This window comes from Cherax quadricarinatus, chromosome 54 (genome assembly GCF_038502225.1).
Source record: "Cherax quadricarinatus isolate ZL_2023a chromosome 54, ASM3850222v1, whole genome shotgun sequence".
In the NCBI taxonomy this organism is placed as follows: domain Eukaryota; kingdom Metazoa; phylum Arthropoda; class Malacostraca; order Decapoda; family Parastacidae; genus Cherax; species Cherax quadricarinatus.
In genome coordinates this window covers 11481343-11502947 of record NC_091345.1, presented here as the reverse complement: position 1 = coordinate 11502947, position 21605 = coordinate 11481343, and the positions used below count along the sequence as shown (strand labels likewise).

At 38.8% G+C, this 21605-nt stretch overlaps 1 protein-coding gene across 5 annotated transcripts in view; it reads right to left on the bottom strand.

Annotated features, from left to right (window-relative positions):
* Klp31E (kinesin-like protein 31E) overlaps positions 1-21605 on the bottom strand; it is a 526989-nt gene that overhangs the window by 70871 nt on the left and 434513 nt on the right. For all 5 annotated transcript variants that reach the window (XM_070096582.1, XM_070096581.1, XM_070096585.1 and 2 more), the window contains exons 3-9: positions 14957-15184; positions 8545-8769; positions 7143-7289; positions 5663-5771; positions 4887-5089; positions 1005-1191; positions 348-524 (exon numbers count right to left, since the gene is read on the bottom strand). In XM_070096582.1, coding sequence (XP_069952683.1) covers positions 348-524; positions 1005-1191; positions 4887-5089; positions 5663-5771; positions 7143-7289; positions 8545-8769; positions 14957-15184 — 1276 coding nt within the window. The remainder of the gene's footprint in view (positions 1-347; positions 525-1004; positions 1192-4886; positions 5090-5662; positions 5772-7142; positions 7290-8544; positions 8770-14956; positions 15185-21605) is intronic.

The following is a 21605-nucleotide window of genomic DNA, read 5'->3' as shown; positions in this document are numbered from 1 at the left end:
TGACAGTTATACTTCATGAAGACTATTCCAATCGACTGACTGAAAAATTCCGTAAGAATTGGTTCTCAATCACAACAGAGAAACAAAACAGTGACCGAGAGTCAATGGAGAAAACTATGATCACACAAGAATTAATGGATTCAGACAGTAGGATGTCAGAGAACATAAGATTCTGAAACTGAAGAGTATTTGTAGATAGCATTTGCCTTCCTTTTCATTTTGTTCACCAAAAGAAAATACACTACTACAATTTACTGTATTAAAAAAAATTATCCATATACATAAAAAACTGACATGAACTACATGATTTAATCAAATCATTTCATACATAAGCTATTAAAACTCACCAGTCATTGGAATATGTAAGGGTGACATTGAAAGCCTGCCAGCAGTGTTTGCCCTATTATTGACTTGTTTACGCAGCTGCTGACAGAGATTTTCACTTTCACATAACTTGGCTCTAAGATCTTCAATCTCCTTGAGGTATCCTTGCACCACTGCAGCCATGTCCAAGTCCTCACCCGCTTGAAGAGTAGAAAAAAAATGAAGAATTCTTTATACACAGAACATGTGAACTGAACATTATTGTTAAAAGCTATTTCCTATATACAGTGAAAAAAAGTTTTATATATTGCAGTCATTCAACAAAAGGATAGATTCATTACGTCTCTGATCATAAAGCAATCAGTTAACTTAGTTATTGTACATTATTAGTCAGTCATTCTCATTGCATTTACTTGTCACAACCACCATCAAGCTCTTTTGTTTGGTGTCAAATATTTCCACTTCATTAGGCAGTTAGTTTTTTCAATAATGTATCTTCTATAAAAACATACTATTTTTCACATTTTACAGAATGTTTTAAGCCCCTGAAGTAAAATACTTTTGAAAGTTTTTATATTTTACATTCTTTCTTCTTCTCTTCTACTGACAAATATTGTGCAAAAAAACAACAGGTGCATGATAAGCCTATTTAACCAAAGTAAAATAAATATTATACTTACAGGAAATCCAGCCACTAGTTTCCTTCTCTGCTAAAAGCATTATATTCTTAGCAGTCAGCACTTCAATTGTTTCTTGCAAAGCCTTTATTCTAGTACGCATGTTATTTATTTCTGAAGAAAGCATCTGGTTTTCATGATACATATCATTGACAGCTTCTGAGCCATCTTCTCCAACAATTCGTTTACCCTGTAAAATGTAAAATTTTTAAGACAAAGGTATTTGCCTATTCATTGTCATAACCCTCAAAATTAAAGGTGCTAACAGCATCTCGATTTAAATAACAATAATTTTATCTTCTGAGGTGGTAGAGAATCCTTTTCTAAAGGTAATGATACTCAAAAAAGTTAAACATTATGGTCTTGGCTCATTTACACATCAGCACTTTTGCCCATTTGAATCCTACAGCAGTGTGCATATAATTGGGAGAGTAATGATAATAATAATATCTTTATTTACTACAAGTACATATACATGGCCTAGCTGACATCCATGACATACTACTATACAGAAAGCCCCTTGTTATGCTGAGCGTTTCGGGCAAATTAGGTCAGTTTTGTCCCAGGATGCGACCCACACCAGTTGACTAACTACCCATTTTAGACTGATGGGTAAATATGGACAGCAGGTGTCATATGGAAATACGTCCCTAATGTTTTCCAGCCGTACTGGAGGAGATTCGAACCCCAGACCTCAGCGTGTAAGCTGAGTGTGCTAGCGATAAAATATGACATTTACAGTGGTACCTTGACTTATGAGTTGAAGTCGTTCCGTGACCCAGCTCATAACTCAATTTGCTCATATATCAAATCAATTTTCCTCACTGAAATTAACTGAAATACCATAAATCCATTCCAGCCCCCAAAAAAACCACCCCAATTTTTTTGTTATACGTTTTTAAACAAGACAAATGTATTTATAAATAAGAAATATTATATACTCCACCCACCACCTTCACTACTCCACCCACCACCTTCACTACTCCACCCACCACCATCACTCCTCCACCGATGACCATGACTACTCCACCCACCTCTATTAATGTTTCTGGAAAAAACTAAGGTTGAAATGGAGGTTACCTCTTCCCCAGATTCATACGAGAACCAAAAAAGGGACGAGGTTCCTCACTACAATCTGGGATTAGTGTGGGAGTATTATCCTTCCAGTTATGTCTTGGAAGAACATGTGGGATGGGATGACATTCCTCTGGGTACAGAGCTGAATTTGACTTCAGATACACCGCCAATTAGTGGCGGCGTATCTGAAGCTTGCTCGTAACTCGGATTTTGGCCTGCAACTCAAAGCAAAAAATCGACCGAGCAACTGCTCGTAACTCGGAAAACTCGCAAGTTGGGGCACTCATAAGTCAAGGTACCACTGTTTTTGGAAAATTAATGTTTATCTGAAAAATACAAGGCAATGATATATAATAGATAACTGATTTAATAACAGAGAAGACCACCCCTTTTCTTTTATAAGTATTCCTACATGCTTTGGCATAGAATCAACCAACGTTGAACACATTTTGGCAAGTTGTTCATCGTGGTAATAAGTCCTAATAACAGTAGCAATTAGCTTCTCCACAGTTGAACAGTCCTCTTTTGTAATCCTGCATTTGGTTATGGCCCATAAATTCTCAACTGGGTTGAGGTCAGGAGAGTTTTCAAGAATGTCAGTATTTTCCTGGAAGTGTGGCATGTAGCAAAATCCTGCTAGAAAAGACCTTCTCCATTAGGAAAGTTTCTATCTACAATGGGAAGCAAATGAGTTGCCAGGATTGCCTTATAACAGTAAAAACCACCTCAGAACATCATCTTAGGTGGGTGTGTTGGTGCTTGTTGAATGTGTCCCTTCCGATGAGGTTCACTTTGCTCCACGTCACTACCACTGATCTGTACCCATGTACTTCAAAATGCACTTCATCTGAAAATTTAACTTTTCTCCATTCATCTGTCATCCATCCCTGATAATCGAGTGCCCACTGCAGCCATTTTTTCTTCATAGTAGCAGTAAATAATAGTTTCTTTACTGGCTTTCTGCCAACTTCAAGGAACCTTCGTTGAACAAATGAAGAATCAAAATTTACGCTAGCTGAAGCCAACCCTCTCTGTAGATCTTTGCTGGTTTTTCTGGGATCCTTCACACTATTTCTTATGATAACCTTGTCATACCTTGTCATTGTGAGGTGCTGTGTTTTCTTTCACATCTTCCTCAATGCAGTGCTTGACAATCACCAGTGTCATCAGCTCTCTTCAGAATATGACCAACAGCTGACTTTGCTAAGTTCAAATTTTTGATGATCTGTCTAATACTTAAATCAGCATGTTTTCTAAGACTTACAATACTTGTATGCTTCCTAGATGAAACATCCATCATGAATTTCAACAGTAATCATGAATTGAAGGTAAGTGTTTGACAAAATCACATTCACTCATGGAGCACGCTTGCAGGAATAGCCTTACAGAACAATAGCTACTGTAGCATTAACGAGAGTCACAGGGTAACATCAGAGCGGGATGGTTGCCAGAAGTTGGTAGCAAACTCTTCTAAAAAGAAAATATCCCAAACTACAATAATTAAGCCAGAAACTAAGACACATTATGAGATAATCATAGAATTTACTCCAGACCCAATTAATTTGCACACTACTATATTTTAAGCTAATTCCAATGCTCAAATTGACAAAATTCTTAGCTATTTTGCTAATATGCCTTCCATTCCACTGATTGCGTACAAGAAACCACCCATTCAACTATCAAAAGCACTTTATAATGTGCACAGAAGTTGGTAATTTGGCCAATTTACACAATTATAAAATTCCAATTTAAAGACAAAATCCAAAATAAACACTGTAGGCATTCCAGCCAATAAAGCAACCATTAATCACATCCCTAGGACTCTTCTGTATAATACTTCCCCTCCATTTTAAATTCATCACACAAAATTGAAGATTTACCCCATTACTCAGATAATAAAATATAACCAAGAGTGATTGGTCAGTGGTCCTCAACCTTCATACACAAGTGGATCACATTTGATGGTCAAATGTGTGATGAAGGCTGTATGGTTTTGTTGACATTGCAATGTGGAGCCTACATAAAAGTGAATTCATAATTTTATGTGAAGACTTCATCCATTTCCTAGAAGGGCCACAAGCTGGGGGACCCCTGATTTAGTTCATCCCAAAAATTGAAGCAGATCTAGTAAAATCCCATGAAACAGATGGGAAAAGGGGGACCAGAAGGCATCTTACATCAAAAAATTAAATATTTCCACCACTACTGCAAGGTATTTCCAGTCTGTGTACAGGCCAAATTCATCTCTATTTCATTAGCATCTCTTTCATTTTATCACTAATACCAAGAAACAGTCAGAAAAACTAAAATAACCACCCTAGAAAACACCCTGAATTCAATATACCATATTTTAAACCCAACACAAGGTGAGAGTTTTTTTTTTTTTTTTCCCCATCATGCACCATGTGGGGCAGGATTTTTTTTTTATACTGTGTACAGTCACTGCACAGATCCATTCTCTCATGTCTATGAAAAAAATTACTGCTCACAGCATATTTAAGGGAGCAGTGCTTAAAACATAGATCTACCTAAAGTGATGCTGGTGTTAATGGCATAAATCTACATGGGAGACAGTGAAGGGAGTTAATTAGCTTGAAGATGTTATAATTTTTATAATACCAATCTTTATACTTAATGCTAATAGACAAAATACTCGTGATTTAAAGCCGTGTCAAAAATCCATGTCCATAATATAGCTCTAGAAAAATAATTCTTACATTACTTTTTCTAGTCAATAAGGTAATTGCTACGTGAGAATTATTACACATAACCTCAGAGCAAACTCAACAAAATTTTTTTTTACATTACCTGCTTATACTCCATCAATTCAATTCGAAGTTCCTGAATTTCTTGCCTTAATAAGGCAATCGCCTTACTGGCCTTGTCTTGATTAACCATTACCCTATTTTTAATGTTACGTGCACGGTTAGCATATTTTAAAGTATTAAGGGTTTCCATGAAGTCCGTATCACTTGGAGAAATGCATGCTATCATAAGTGTTCTACTATTACCTGTTAAAAGAAAATCATGTTAGAATTGAGAGATGAAAGTCTTAACATCCTGTACCTGAAACAAGACATGAAGGTCTGACAGGCAATAACAAGCTTCTTCAATCTATTAGTTAATACTACAATTATACAAACTTGAATCTTCTTTCTTTCAACAAACTGACTGTATCCCACTGAAATAGGGTGGCCCAAAAAGAAAAATGAAAGTTTCTCTTTTTAAATTTAGTAATATATACAGGAGAAGGGGCTACTAGCCCCTTGCTCCCGGCACTTTAGTAACCTCTTACAACACGCATAGCTAATGGGGGAAGAATTCTGTTCCACTTCCCCATGTACAAATAATTAAAAATCAAATAACAATATATAAATACTATATGCCTAATTAACTACTCTACATTTAATTATCTTCCATGATTCGCCCATTTCCTTCCGAATAATTCTTCGACATTTATGAATGTGCTGCCTGTGTTCTTCTGACTATTGCATTCTTATAACAAGAGTGCAATGTAAATTTTTATTTGATATTCATGTTAATCCATAAAACATTAAATCTAAGATGATGGTACATTTTCTCACCTCCTAGAGAATCTTGTAGAAGTCGGGTGAGTTTGGAATCTCTATATGGTACATGGGATGCCCTCTTGCTGACATCACCCAATGCAGAAATTACATTTCCTAAAGCCAGCTGTAAAAGTTATAATTGTTCAAATAGTTAGCAAGCATTTCAGCAACTAACACATTTACACTATCTATTGATGGCTTTATTTTGTATACAAAGTGGTTATATACTGTATAGTTTTAGTCATCTGAACCCTTCTTTCCTTTTATGACCTTCATACCTCCCGGGAGATTGCCTTTCTTCCTCACCACCAAACATGCTCATATGTGTCTGCTAGATGAAGCTCCAACCTCGGTATCTATTTAACCCTTAAACTGTCTAAACGTAGATCTACGTTTTTTCAACATTTGAAAGTATGTAAAAAAATGTAGACCTCCTTTTTTTGTTTTTTTACATTTGAAAACGTGTAAAAAAACAGATCTACATTTTTTTTGTTATATTTCAAAATATGTAAAAAAACATAGATCTACACTTGGAGCACTACGCATGTCAACGTAGATCTGTTTGGACAGTTTAAGGGTTAACATCCTATTTTTCAACCTTCTTTTGCTTGTCCTTTTTTGGAAACTGCCATAAAAAAAAAGTTGAAAAAATATAAAATCTCAGAAATAGTCTAAAAATTCACCTAGTGTAAGCAACAACTGAGTCTTCATCTCACTTGATTCTGACAATTCAAAGTGCATTATTCCAATACTGAAAATTTGGACATATAACATATTTGCATAAGTAGGAATACATATGTATTTATTAATTTTTTGGCATATCAATTAAAATACATGAATTATAAACCTTATACAGTGGCAGCTCATGTGTAAATGTGTTGACAAAGATGCAACAGCAGCACATGTGGTTCCTGGATAACTCCACCCTCCAGCATAGATATTATTTAGGGAGATCTTATTTTCAGCAATGGCAGACAACTTTTGAAGTGTAATATTTATTGAGTAAATAACTTGATTTTTGGATATGTTCAATATACAGTATATTGATCTGTACTACAAAATGATACCGAGAGATCCTCAAAAAATTTTATATGTCTATATTTTTTTAATTTTTTAAGCAAGAAGTTCTTGAGCTACCACCAAATGGAAAGCTGTACAGCATTTTAATCCTTTATTGCTATAAAGACATCAAACACTTTTTTTTTTTTCAATCTTTATTTTTCCTGTTTTTATTTTTTCAGTCAATATGCATAAAAATTCCAAGATACACTATCTGGATCATTAACAATATGCATAAAAAAATCATAAGGGTAGATCAATTAAAAAAATTTCAATCCCAAAGAAGGGTCTTGCCCTCAAGATTTGGACATTTACACAGGCAATACTGCTCCATTAATTCTTAATTCCAAATCATCACAACATCCGTGCTTCTGCCTTCTAACTTTTTAAATTGTCTACTCTTAACAAAACATTCACAATACAAAACATTACTTACAAGACCACAGTTGATTGATATACCCTCCCTAGCCCTCTCTCCGGTGGCACCTGTTCTCTTCAGGCGCTCAGATCCAGCCAAGTCAACAAAGTGAAATTTGGCTGTTAAAGTTTCAAACTCTGGAATACTGTCAGTGCTTTCAGCATCCTGGAAATGATCAAGAGTTTGTACAAATATCCTGCTAAAAAATTCTTAATGTAAATTAAAAAGCATCAAACAAAATATGAAAATTTACGATCTGTTGGAGTGTGAGCAGGGTAATATTTAGTGAAGGGATTCAGGGAAACCGGTTATTTTCATATAGTCGGACTTGAGTCCTGGAAATGGGAAGTACAATGCCTGCACTTTAAAGGAGGGGTTTGGGATATTGGCAGTTTGGAGGGATATGTTGTGTATCTTTATATGTGTATGCTTCTAGACTGTTGTATTCTGAGCACCTCTGCAAAAACAGTGATAATGTGCGAGTGTGGTGAAAGTGTTGAATGATGATGAAAGTATTTTCTTTTTGGGGATTTTCTTTCTTTTTTGGGTCACCCTGCCTCGGTGGGAGACGGCCGACTTGTTGAAAAAAAAAAAAAAAAAAAAAAAATAATTTCAGAAAATCATAGTGTACATATATTCAAACCATGAAAAAAAAAATTTGATTCAGCATTATATAAAGTACAATGCAAAAAATCTCTGAAAATTGTGTGTCCTTTTAATAAAGTATAATGTTTTTGCAGATTTTAAGCCAGTGTTTTGATAGGTAGACTGGTGTATCAAATCACTGTATACCTAACACCTAGTTACTTAAGTGCCTGGTAATACAATAAGGCATAGTGTTGTGGTCCCTACCATTCCTGTTTACATTCTAGCTATGTGAGATTCTATATGATCTTTCAAACATACGTGAATACAGTTAGGCAGCATATCTCTCTCAAGACTAGGGGATGAAGAATGAAGTCTCCGCTCCTTGCACTAAGTAACTCACATAGGTTTTTGCATGTTACAAAATATAATGTTCTAGATGTAAAAATACATACAGCAATATGCTAATTATTATTATTATTCTTTTAACAAACCAGCTGCATCCCACCAAAGCAGGGTGACCCAAAAAAGACAAACAAAAGTTTCTCTTTTTAACTTTAGTAATGTATATAGGAGAAGGGGTTACTAGCCCCTTGCTCCTGGCACTTAGTCACCTCTTACAACACACATGACTTATGGAGGAAGAATTCTGTTCCACTTCCCCATGGAGATAAGAGGAAATAAACAAGAACTAGTATATATATGTGTGTATTATATATATGTGTGTATTATATATATGCTTGTACATGCGTGTATAGTGTGACCTAAGTGTAAGTAGAAGTAGCAAGATGAACCTGAAATCTTTAATATGCAAATATTCTCTTTAATAACTAACCTGTACAGGAGCAATTCTCTGCTGCTTGACTAGAAGTGTAAATATGGCATGTGACCTAGAAGACTGGGTGTTCATGTTGGTTGAGCCTGTGGTTCTTGAGAGTGCACCAGCACGGAGACACTGCATTGTTTCTTCCATAGACGTGACGCAGCGGGTGCTGATACCAGTTACATATATCCCTCCTCCAGCATCTTCATGTATGCGAATTCCACTTTTGCCACCTCCCTGCACACAAAGTAGGAAATACTTTTTGTATACAAAATATACAGTAAAAAATATGAGTAATCAGTTACAATAGAGTACAGGAACTACATATTTTTTTACCCTAGTGGCCATCTCCCACCAAGGGCAATAGTAGTAGTTGTAATATGTCCAGAGCAATTTGACCTGCCCAGGAAGGGTGACCCAAAGAAGTAAACACATTCACCACCACTCATTCAGTCGATGTCTTGCCAGATGTGTGCTGGCATCACAATTCAGAGTACTCTCCGACTATAACATTCCGAACCCTCCTTCTGAGTGTAGGCACTGTACTTTCCACCTCCAGGACTAGAGTCTTACTAACTGGTTTCCCTGAATCCCTTCATAAAAGTTACCTCATGAACTCTACAACAGCACATCTACTTAACAAACCATTCACTTTATCTGACGCACTCAGAAAAAGCCTGCTAGATGGTTAAGCCCTTAAAACTCAAAGCTTCCTTTACCCCTTCCCTCCAAGCATTCCTGGGATGACTCCCTACCCCTATTACCTTTCTACCTCTAGCTTTATACACCATCATTCTCTCCCTCTCCATATTTCCAAACTCCCTCAAGAACCCCTCCTCATTCCTCTGGACTGTATCCTTGGTGACCCTACACAGCATTTTAACTTCTATGCTCCTAATTCTATGCATGATATTCACTACACACATTGCTCTGAAATATTGACATCTTCCCTTCCTATAGCCTCCTTGCTGGAACATTCAAACTAATGTCCACAACCATATAAATGTTAGAACCACTATACCCCGGTACATTTCCTTTTCTTTGGCCTCCTTAGATGTCCACAGATGCCTCAACACACTACCCGCCTACTTCCCCTCATCTATTCTATGGTTTACCTCGTATGTATTTCATAGACTCATCTGTTGACATGTCCACTCTCGAATATCTCACAACAACATCCAATTCCTCCACATTCCCTCTCTCCAATCTGATATTCAAACTATCATTGCCTAGATTTTTTTGTTACCCTCATTAACTTGCTTTTTTCTAAGTTCACTTTAAATTTTTTCAAAGGAATGCTCAAAGGAACATTCACTTTGTTATTGAACTGTTTAAATACCAATTTCCCAGTTTTATTAAAAAATCAAACATCAATTAGGGCTATTCAATATTTTAATAGTACTGTATATATTTTTCAAGGGGCTAGTAACCCCTTCTCCTGTATATATTACTAAATGTAAAAGGAGAAACTTTCGTTTTTCCTTTTGGGTCACCCCGCCTCGGTGGGATACGGCCGGTGTGTTGAAAGAAAGAAAAGTATATATTTTTAAAATGTTATGCTCTAGCGAATTATCTTGTATAGGAAATCAACTGTCACAAGTTTAATAAAGTTTCATAATTGGTTTCTGAGATATGAGAGTAAGACCTACAACCCCCCTGCAAACTACTGTATATCTTAAAACTTGGTACAAAAACTCTATGGACCTCGCCTACCTAGTTTCATCTTTGTTTTAACAGTTTGAATGGACTGAGTTCCAGCTCCTGGGCCTTTTTGTGCTCATATGAAATCTGGTAGGTCTTTTTGATGGTGTCAGGCAACCGAAATTAGGCTTCTTGAGTACATTGAGCCAAAGCTCCTGGGCCCCTTGAAAATGAAGATCCGGAACATTTATGAGTTTAATTGTACTTCCTAGGTCTCTTGAATGAGTCGAGCTGCAGCAGCTCTCTCGAGCAATTTGAGGTACAGCTGTAACTGTCTTGAGTGTGTGGATATACAGGAAGGTGGGATTGTGATTCCTTCCTCAGATCACGGTGTAGCCACTGAAGCAAATCTAGTTTATAAATAGTAATGGGCTGGATAAAGATTCTGAGGTTAGCAACAGAGTCGTAGATAAGTTGAATGAACTCGCAAGAACACCGAGTAGTTTTAAATATATGATGGGGTGGTACATTAGTGAGTTAGACATGCCTGGCATGGGCCAATAGGCCTACTGCAGTGTTCGTTTGTTCCCATGTATTCTTGTGTAACAAGTTAGGACATCTATCTGGGTTATACTAATGGCATAAAAAACATTATAAATGGTATACAATACCGACAAGCTGAAAAGACACCCAGGTATATTTATTTTCGATAATGAAGATGCCCAAGTGTTGCACATGTGACTTATTCATCAACACCGAGAACAGACCCACTAGTTTTATATGCATTTTACAAGACAACAAAAAATTTCTAGCAATTAATCTTTGATAAATACTGTGTTTAAGGGCTGCATCGAGTTTTGCGAAAAAATTCATGGAAAGTATAAAACTGACCTGTTAGTGTAATGAAGATACTTTTAATTTGCGCAAATTGGGCGCCTAGCACATAAACTGAGAATTTTCATTTTATTAACCTATTACAACATTATCTGGTTCCTGATGAAGTGCTGGCGACCATGCAAAAGGCTTGAGCTAGTTGTTTCATCCTCCAGTGGCTTATAAACGCACGCGCGCGCAGCCTCATCCTGCCTGGGAAGTGATTCCTCCTTGGGAACTGACTCCTCCCTCCCTGAACTCATCCATTCGTTGGAAACAAGCAAGCAAGCGCACACACACAAAACTAGCCTAATGTAGCCAAACCTTTCCAAAACTAACTGAGCCCAATCTAACCCAACTCCAATTCATCCAGACTTAACTAATGAAACCTAACCTATTAAGTAATTAGTGACTATCTGTATTCACATTAGCGCTTCTTTTTTGATTATAATAATAATGTATTCACATTAAGATAGTAAAAATGAGCGTTCACCGTGTCCACTAAAGTCTGCGAATTACTACGCAGAGAGAGAAATTTATAAATAATAGTAGTATGGAGACATTGCTCGGGTGTAGGTAGTAATGGAATTGTATGCTTCGCTATGCCGGAGAATCTTGCGGCTAACATCCCCGAGACTCATCTGTTTTCAACTTCCAGCTGTGTCCTCGCGTTCCTGTTTCCCGTTTCTCGAACAATCTGCCCCTGTCCACCCTATCAGTTCCTTTCAGTATTCTGTTATTATATCGCCCCTGATCCTCCATTACTCTAATGTCAATAGATTTAGTTCCCTAATCCATTTTTCACAGGACATGTCCCTTAGCTCCGGGACTAGAGTGATCTTTGCAGTCTTTGCGTCCCCCCCCCCCGGGAGCCGTCTGTGATCTTCGTTGTCTTTCCACAATCTTCACAACTTTACACTTGCTGGGATTAAATTCTAGTAGCCACTTGTTATATTAGATCTGCGGCCTGTCCAAGTTCATTTGTAGTATTTCCTGGTCCTCGTCTGTTTACAACCTAATCAGTTTTACGTCTACGAACAGAGATACCTCTGACTATCCACTCTGTTCACGTATACAAGAAATAGTACAGGTCCTATTATTAAGCCTTATGGAACCCCACTCGTCACTTGCACCCATTCCGAAATCTCTTCTCGGGAATCATTCGTGGTTTCTTTCCTGTTAAGTATTCTTGATCCATTTTGGTGCCTTTCCTGATATTCCTGCTTGCTCCTCTAGCTTTTCTCCCAGTCTCTTGTGCGTGCGTGTCCTCTCAGTTGGAATACTTCAGTAGGGTGAAGATATCAACAAGCATTTCATTGTGGGTTCTGTAATAATGGTTATCAATAAAGGTTGGGGAAGAAGCCATGAGAAGTAACGAAGATGAGATGCCAGCTGGCTACAATGGTGCTAGCACAAATTAATGTATGCTTATGACTTTGAGAACACACTGGCTGCTCGTAACACTTTAATGTCTTTGTCGACAGCATTAATCATCAACAACAGATTGAAAAGTTAAAGCTGATCACCTGCATCGTATCAATATTTAATCCTTGTGTTCAAAATGAATACTTAAATATATATGACCAAGAACAAAATTATGCTTTATCCTGGTCTGGAGAATTCTTATGCTGAATTTAGAACAATGATAATTACTATAATATTAATGATGCATTTATAGAACTTGCTATTCATCAGGCAACTCTTAATACAAGCTGCATCCGTCATTTTTAATTTTTAAATATACAAGACATTCCAGTGCTGGCCTGTAAGAGACGCCAAATGTAACATCAGTCGTCACGAGTTTCTGTTTCATTAATTTGTAATAAATAATAGTTATGGGACGATACAAAAAAAATTTTTACTGATACCATCAAAACTGACCGAAATATACCGATACTTTGGTACACCAGTATTAAATAGGGCACAAGTGATTTGAATACTATCATCAGTGATATTTCTCGTGAAGAAAGCTTCCATTATCCACCTCGTCATTTTTTCTTGTCATTGTTGCAATGGCTTTATTGTGCTCTCTAAATCACAAATCTGACATTTTGATTCAATTTTTTTTACCAGTTTCTTACGGTCCATGAGATTGTCTGTGTTCTGTATACTGTGCTCGTTTTGATTTCTTCATTCTTCCCATACATAAGCTACTTGAATTTCTCACCATTGACGATCACGTAATTTTTCATTGGGAATGGTGGGAGACTGCTCATATCTTATTGTAAATTTTCTATATCTTCTGAGACGACTTTCATACTTATTTTGGAATCAACCGCCAGAGCGTACCTTGGGTAATAAACATTTTGCTGACACTGAAATTTATGTTTACTGCCACAATATATGTTAGAAATTTTAATATCCATTTATTTACTTTTCCTGTTATACCTATTGCTATCTGAAAAATACATGTAGACCACATCTGCATTTTGGTTATCTTTTAAAACATTATTCATTTTGCTAAAACGATTTAATAGTTGTGACAAGCATGATCTTCCTACTATATATCAATACTGAATTGGGTTGTGTAAGTCATGCTTTTCCATAAAAACAATAAGTTAGCGTCTTAGCACCCTTTTCAAGGCTTCTGTGAAGTAGGTTGGTGTTACTGTTCTGTAATTTTTTGCACTTTCTTAAATCTTCTAGAATTTCTCTTAAAATTAAGCTCTTACTCTCAAGAAAACAGAGCTCTTATTAATGGAAAAATATCTCCAGTTCCTTGGATTAAAGGCTCTTCACTAGCATCAAAGCCTCCACCCCCCCCCCCGCGCCGTCACCCTTGTAGGGTACTGACACTACCAAAAGTATGCGTGTTAATGATCATACAACAATAGCATGACCCATGCAGCACCGCACCTGCTACCAACTGAGTGTCACCACTGAATGAGGAAGGTGTCACTTACAAACTGTCTCCCTCTGTTTCCTCCGTGTCAACTTTCAATATCTTCATTTTCTTTTAACAATAAATTAAGTAGTGCCCATTCAATATTAATAAAATATATTCTTTTTCTCCGAGCCGCAACTACCTAAATATTGCAATAGAGAGAGACCTGGTGCAAGGCAAGTAAAAACAAAAAACGAAAATTATAGTTCAATAAGTAATTACAGTCGTCCCACAGGCGTGCAGCTCAGTGCTACTATAAATCTCACTATACTAAGTGGAAAGTCGTAACACTAGCTTACTGTTTATCACTAGCTCACTAAATTTCCTTGTATCACTGTCCTGCATTATGGACTGTTCACTGCTGTTATTAACATACGAGCTCTCGCTGTCTGAATAGCTAGCTGCTTTCCGAGTCTACCGGCATCACTGCTGACCATTTCTCGCCTCCCCTTAAGCATAAAATCTGGCTTTGAAAATATTCAGCTATCAACCAGATTTTCCTTATGAGGAACATTACTTACGCTTATATAAAATGATAACCAATCATATGTAACATCTGCCAAGTTCTATCACAATTATAACTTGTCAAACAAGGTGACCCAGGCAGAACTTAAAAGGCTATGCTCTCACGTATTACCACTTCCTTAGAATGTTTCTGTCGAGGCATCCTGGTTGACTGCTTACAGTTTAACAGACAATGCAACCCGGACGATCTGAGATTTCCTCGAGGAACTTAAAACGTTCTTTTTGAAGATGGGTTTATCAGAGAAGTTGCATTTACCTTCGTGGCATTATCATAGCTCCTTTAATAGCCACCTCAAGTGGGTTGCTTACCTCTTCAAACGTAATTAACCACTTAACATACAAAAATAAATAAATCAGCCATAGTAGTATTTTTTTAATATTGCACCACAGCAAGTCATGGGTTGCACTCTTGACTAGTTATTTTTTAATTTATTTACAGTCACACCATTTCTTGTAATGCATGTTAACTATATAAAGAAAAGTGGAAACGTCGATACTTACCCTAAAATTAGGCTCGAAGAGGTCTATGATATCCTCATTGTAAAGCTCCATGAAGTGAGCAGTGACCTTGAAGTCAGGGGGTGGTGTGTCGGACTCCTTGGCAGCAGCCAAGCGCTCATCGATGCCCCTGAAGAGATGGGCGACGGCGCGAGGGATGATGCCCACCACGTCCTCCCCGCTGTCCATCTCTAGCCCCGTGCCCATAGTATACGTCTTACCAGAGCCAGTCTGAACACAACAAGCAATGAAACATATACTACAAATTATAGACTAGACATACAAAAGTTACGAAAAAATATTAAAAATAATCCTAGATGAAAAAGGGTAAGAAGTGATAAAAATAATATATTGAACACAAGTATTCAAAATTGACGGTTAGGCAAAAAAAAAAAAAAATCATTCAGCCCTTATCTGCCACGGAACATATCTGATTTCCTTCTACTTACCGTCGTGTGTTATGTAACAAATTTTAAAAATATTGGTAACAACCTGTCACAAGGAGTCAGTCATTAATTACTGGGTAATATGATTCTGGTGAAACAAACGTGTTACATAGGTGTGGGTGAAGGCAAGTGGTTTTTATGACTTGGCATACTGTTGGAGTGTAAGCACGGTAACATTCATGAAACGGGTTCAGGGAAACGGTTAGCTGGACTTGACTCCTGGAGGTTGAAACTACAGTGTCTGCACTCTGAAGGAGACGGTAGAGATACTGCAGTTAGAAAGGAGCGCTGTACTGTGATGTTGGCGTGCCTCTGGCAAGATGGTGATGGAGTGAGTAACGATGAAAGTGTTTCTTAGTTTCTCGGGTCACCTCAGTGGGAGACGGCCGGTTTCTTTATATATATATATATATATATATATATATATATATATATATATATATATATATATATATATATATATATATATATATATATTTTATTATTATTATTATTATTATCAAACTGGCCGATTCCCACCAAGGCAGGGTGGCCCGAAAAAGAAAAACTTTCACCATCATTCACTCCATCACTGTCTTGCCAGAAGGGTGCTTTACACTACAGTTTTTAAACTGCAACATTAACACCCCTCCTTCAGAGTGCAGGCACTGTACTTCTCATCTCCAGGACTCAAGTCCGGCCTGCCGGTTTCCCTGAACCCCTTCATAAATGTTACTTTGCTCACACTCCAACAGCACGTCAAGTATTAAAAACCATTTGTCTCCATTCACTCCTATCAAACATGCTCACGCATGCCTGCTGGAAGTCCAAGACCCTCGCACACAAAACCTCCTTTACCCCCTCCCTCCAACCTTTCCTAGGCCGACCCCTACCCCGCCTTCCTTCCACTACAGACTGATACACTCTTGAAGTCTCACTGTTTCGCTCCATTCTCTCAACATGTCCGAACCACCTCAACAATCCTTCCTCAGCCCTCTGGACAACAGTTTTGGTAATCCCGCACCTCCTCCTAACTTCCAAACTACGAATTCTCTGAATTATATTCACACCACACATTGCCCTCAGACATGACATCTCCACTGCCTCCAGCCTTCTCCTCGCTGCAACATTCATCACCCATGCTTCACACCCATATAAGAGCGTTGGTAAAACTATACTCTCATACATTCCCCTCTTTGCCTCCAAGGACAAAGTTCTTTGTCTCCACAGACTCCTAAGTGCACCACTCACCCTTTTCCCCTCATCAATTCTATGATTCACCTCATCTTTCATAGACCCATCCGCTGACACGTCCACTCCCAAATATCTGAATACATTCACCTCCTCAATACTCTCTCCCTCCAATCTGATATCCAATCTTTCATCACCTAATCTTTTTGTTATCCTCATAACCTTACTCTTTCCTGTACTCACTTTTAATTTTCTTCTTTTGCATACCCTACCAAATTCATCCACCAATCTCTGCAACGTCTCTTCAGAATCTCCCAAGAGCACAGTGTCATCAGCAAAGAGCAACTGTGACAACTCCCACTTTATGTGTGATTCTTTATCTTTTAACTCCACGCCTCTTGCCAAGACCTTCGCATTTACTTCTCTAACAACCCCATCTATAAATATATTAAACAACCACGGTGACATCACACATCCTTGTCTAAGGCCTACTTTTACTGGGAAATAATTGCCCTCTTTCCTACATACTCTAACTTGAGCCTCACTATCCTTGTAAAAACTCTTCACTGCTCTCAGTAACCTACCTCCTACATCATACACCTGCAACATCTGCCACATTGCCCCCCTATCCACCCTGTCATACGCCTTTTCCAAATCCATAAATGCCACAAAGACCTCTTTAGCCTTATCTAAATACTGTTCGCTTATGTGTTTCACTGTAAACACCTGGTCTGCACACCCCCTACCTTTCCTAAAGCCTCCTTGTTCATCTGTTATCCTATTCTCCGTCTTACTCTTAATTCTTTCAATAATAACTCTACCATACACTTTACCAGGTATACTCAACAGACTTATTCCCTATAATTTTTGCACTCTCTTTTGTCCCCTTTGCCTTTATACAAAGGAACTATGCATGCTCTCTGCCAATCCCTAGGTACCTTACCTTCTTCCATACATTTATTAAATAATTGCACCAACCACTCCAAAACTATATCCCCACCTGCTTTTAACATTTCTCTCTTTATCCCATCACTCCCGGCTGCCTTACCCCCTTTCATTTTACCTACTGCCTCACGAACTTCCCCCACACTCACAACTGGCTCTTCCTCACTCCTTAACTTGTTAATCTCACTCCAAAACTTTTTCTTATTTAAAACAAAATTTGTTGATAACATCTCACCCACTCTCTCATTTGCTCTCTTTTTACATTGCTTCACCACTCTCTTAACCTCTCTCTTTTTCTCCATATACTCTTCCCTCCTTGCATCACTTCTACTTTGTAAAAACTTCTCATATGCTAACTTTTTCTCCCTTTACATCATCATTCCACCAATCGCTCCTCTTCCCTCCCGCACCCACCTTCCTGTAACCACAAACTTCTGCTGAACACTAACACTACATCTTTAAACCTACCCCATACCTCTTCGACCCCATTGCCTATGCTCTCATTAGCCCATCTATCCTCCAATAGTTGTTTATATCTTACCCTAACTGCCTCCTCTTTTAGTTTATAAACCTTCACCTCTCTCTTCCCTGATGCGTCGCTAATGCGACGGGCTGGAGTTTTGAGACTCTATGACCGCGGGTTCAATCCCGGCCGGGGGTATGGTTTTTTTATGCTTCTATTCTCCTTGTATCCCATCTACCTTTTACTCTCAGTGTAGCTACAACTAGAAATATATATATATATATATATATATATATATATATATATATATATATAAATATATATATATATATATATATATATATATATATATATATATATATATACCTGGAGTTTACCTGGAGAGAGTTCCGGGGGTCAACGCCCCCGCGGCCCGGTCTGAGACCAGGCCTCCTGGTGGATCAGAGCCTGATCAACCAGGCTGTTGCTGCTGGCTGCACGCAAACCAACATACGAGCCACAGCCCGGCTGATCCGGAACTGACTTTAGGTGCTTGTCCAGTGCCAGCTTGAAGACTGCCAGGGGTCTGTTGGTAATCCCCCTTATGTGTGCTGGGAGGCAGTTGAACAGTCTCGGGCCCCTGACACTTATTGTATGGTCTCTTAACGTGCTAGTGACACCCCTGCTTTTCATTGGGGGGATGGTGCATCGTCTGCCAAGTCTTTTGCTTTCGTAGTGGGTGATTTTCGTGTGCAAGTTCGGTACTAGTCCCTCTAGGATTTTCCAGGTGTATATAATCATGTATCTCTCCCTCCTGCGTTCCAGGGAATACAGGTTTAGGAACCTCAAGCGCTCCCAATAATTGAGGTGTTTTATCTCCGTTATGCGCGCCGTGAAAGTTCTCTGTACATTTTCTAGGTCGGCAATTTCACCTGCCTTGAAAGGTGCTGTTAGTGTGCAGCAATATTCCAGCCTAGATAGAACAAGTGACCTGAAGAGTGTCATCATGGGCTTGGCCTCCCTAGTTTTGAAGGTTCTCATTATCCATCCTGTCATTTTTCTAGCAGATGCGATTGATACAATGTTATGGTCCTTGAAGGTGAGATCCTCCGACATGATCACTCCCAGGTCTTTGACGTTGGTGTTTCGCTCTATTTTGTGGCCAGAATTTGTTTTGTACTCTGATGAAGATTTAATTTCCTCATGTTTACCATATCTGAGTAATTGAAATTTCTCATCGTTGAACTTCATATTGTTTTCTGCAGCCCACTGAAAGATTTGGTTGATGTCTGCCTGGAGCTTTGCAGTGTCTGCAATGGAAGACACTGTCATGCAGATTCGGGTGTCATCTGCAAAGGAAGACACGGTGCTGTGGCTGACATCCTTGTCTATGTCGGATATAAGGATGAGGAACAAGATGGGAGCGAGTACTGTGCCTTGTGGAACAGAGCTTTTCACCGTAGCTGCCTCGGACTTTACTCTGTTGACGACTACTCTCTGTGTTCTGTTAGTGAGGAAATTATAGATCCATCGACCGACTTTTCCTGTTATTCCTTTAGCACGCATTTTGTGCGCTATTACGCCATGGTCACACTTGTCGAAGGCTTTTGCAAAGTCTGTATATATTACATCTGCATTCTTTTTGTCTTCTAGTGCATTTAGGACCTTGTCGTAGTGGTCCAATAGTTGAGACAGACAGGAGCGACCTGTTCTAAACCCATGTTGCCCTGGGTTGTGTAACTGATGGGTTTCTAGATGCGTGGTGATCTTGCTTCTTAGGACCCTTTCAAAGATTTTTATGATATGGGATGTTAGTGCTATTGGTCTGTAGTTCTTTGCTGTTGCTTTACTGCCCCCTTTGTGGAGTGGGGCTATGTCTGTTGTTTTTAGTAACTGTGGGACGACCCCCGTGTCCATGCTCCCTCTCCATAGGATGGAAAAGGCTCGTGATAGGGGCTTCTTGCAGTTCTTGATGAACACAGAGTTCCATGAGTCTGGCCCTGGGGCAGAGTGCATGGGCATGTCATTTATCGCCTGTTCGAAGTCATTTGGCGTCAGGATAACATCGGATAGGCTTGTGTTAATCAAATTTTGTGGCTCTCTCATAAAAAATTCATTTTGATCTTCGACTCTCAGTCTGGTTAGCGGCTTGCTAAAAACTGAGTCATATTGGGACTTGAGTAGCTCACTCATTTCCTTGTTGTCATCTGTGTAGGACCCATCTTGTTTAAGTAGGGGCCCAATACTGGACGTTGTTCTCGATTTTGATTTGGCATAGGAGAAGAAATACTTTGGGTTTCTTTCGATTTCATTTATGGCTTTTAGTTCTTCCCGCGATTCCTGACTCCTAAAGGATTCTTTTAGCTTAAGTTCGATGCTTGCTATTTCTCTGACCAGTGTCTCCCTACGCATTTCAGATATATTGACCTCTTTTAGCCGCTCTGTTATTCTTTTCCGTCGCCTGTAAAGGGAGCGCCTGTCTCTTTCTGTTTTACATCTACTCCTCCTTTTTCTTAGAGGAATAAGCCTTGTGCATACATCGAGTGCTACCGAGTTAATCTGTTCTAGGCATAAGTTGGGGTCTGTGTTGCTTAGTATATCTTCCCAGCTTATATCGGTTAGGACTTGGTTTACTTGGTCCCACTTTATGTTTTTGTTATTGAAGTTGAATTTGGTGAATGCTCCCTCGTGACTAATCTCATTATGTCGGTCTGGGGCTCCGCGCATACATGACTGAACCTCAATTATGTTGTGATCTGAGTATATTGTTTTTGATATGGTGATATTTCTTATCAGATCATCATTGTTAGTGAAGATGAGGTCTAGTGTATTCTCCAGTCTAGTAGGCTCTATTATTTGCTGGTTTAAATTGAATTTTGTGCAGAGATTTAAAAGCTCGCGTGAGTGTGAGTTTTCATCAGAGCTGCCTCCTGGTGTTATTACTGCAACAATATTATTTGCTATATTCCTCCATTTTAGGTGCCTTAAGTTGAAATCCCCCAGGAGCAAGATGTTGGGTGCAGGAGCTGGAAGGTTTTCCAGACAGTGGTCAATTTTTAACAGCTGTTCCTGGAATTGCTGGGATGTTGCATCCGGAGGCTTGTAGACTATCACAATGACTAGGTTTTGGTTCTCGACCTTTACTGCTAAAACTTCCACTACATCATTTGAGGCATTTAGCAGTTCTGTGCAAACAAGTGACTCTGCAATGTACAGGCCAACCCCCCCCCTTTTGCCTGTTCACTCTGTCACATCTGTATAGGTTGTAACCTGGGATCCATATTTCGTTGTCCAAGTGATCCTTTATGTGGGTCTCAGTGAAAGCCGCGAACATTGCCTTTGCCTCTGCAAGCAGTCCACGGATGAAAGGTATTTTGTTGTTTGTTGCTGGCTTTAGACCCTGTATATTTGCAAAGAAGAATGTTATCGGACTGGTGGTATTGTTGGTACTGGGGGGGGATTTTTTTTCCGGCATTAGTATCTGTATCTGTTGGTTTGGAGTGGAGGCCATCGACTGTGGTTCCACTCCAGGAATGACTGGATTTGGTGTACGATTTCTGCCATTTCCTGCCAGTTTTTTTTCCTTCCTGGCACTAAAAAACCTCTCCCTCTTGAGTGGCTGTGGCTACCCAGGTTTTCCCATGGCCTG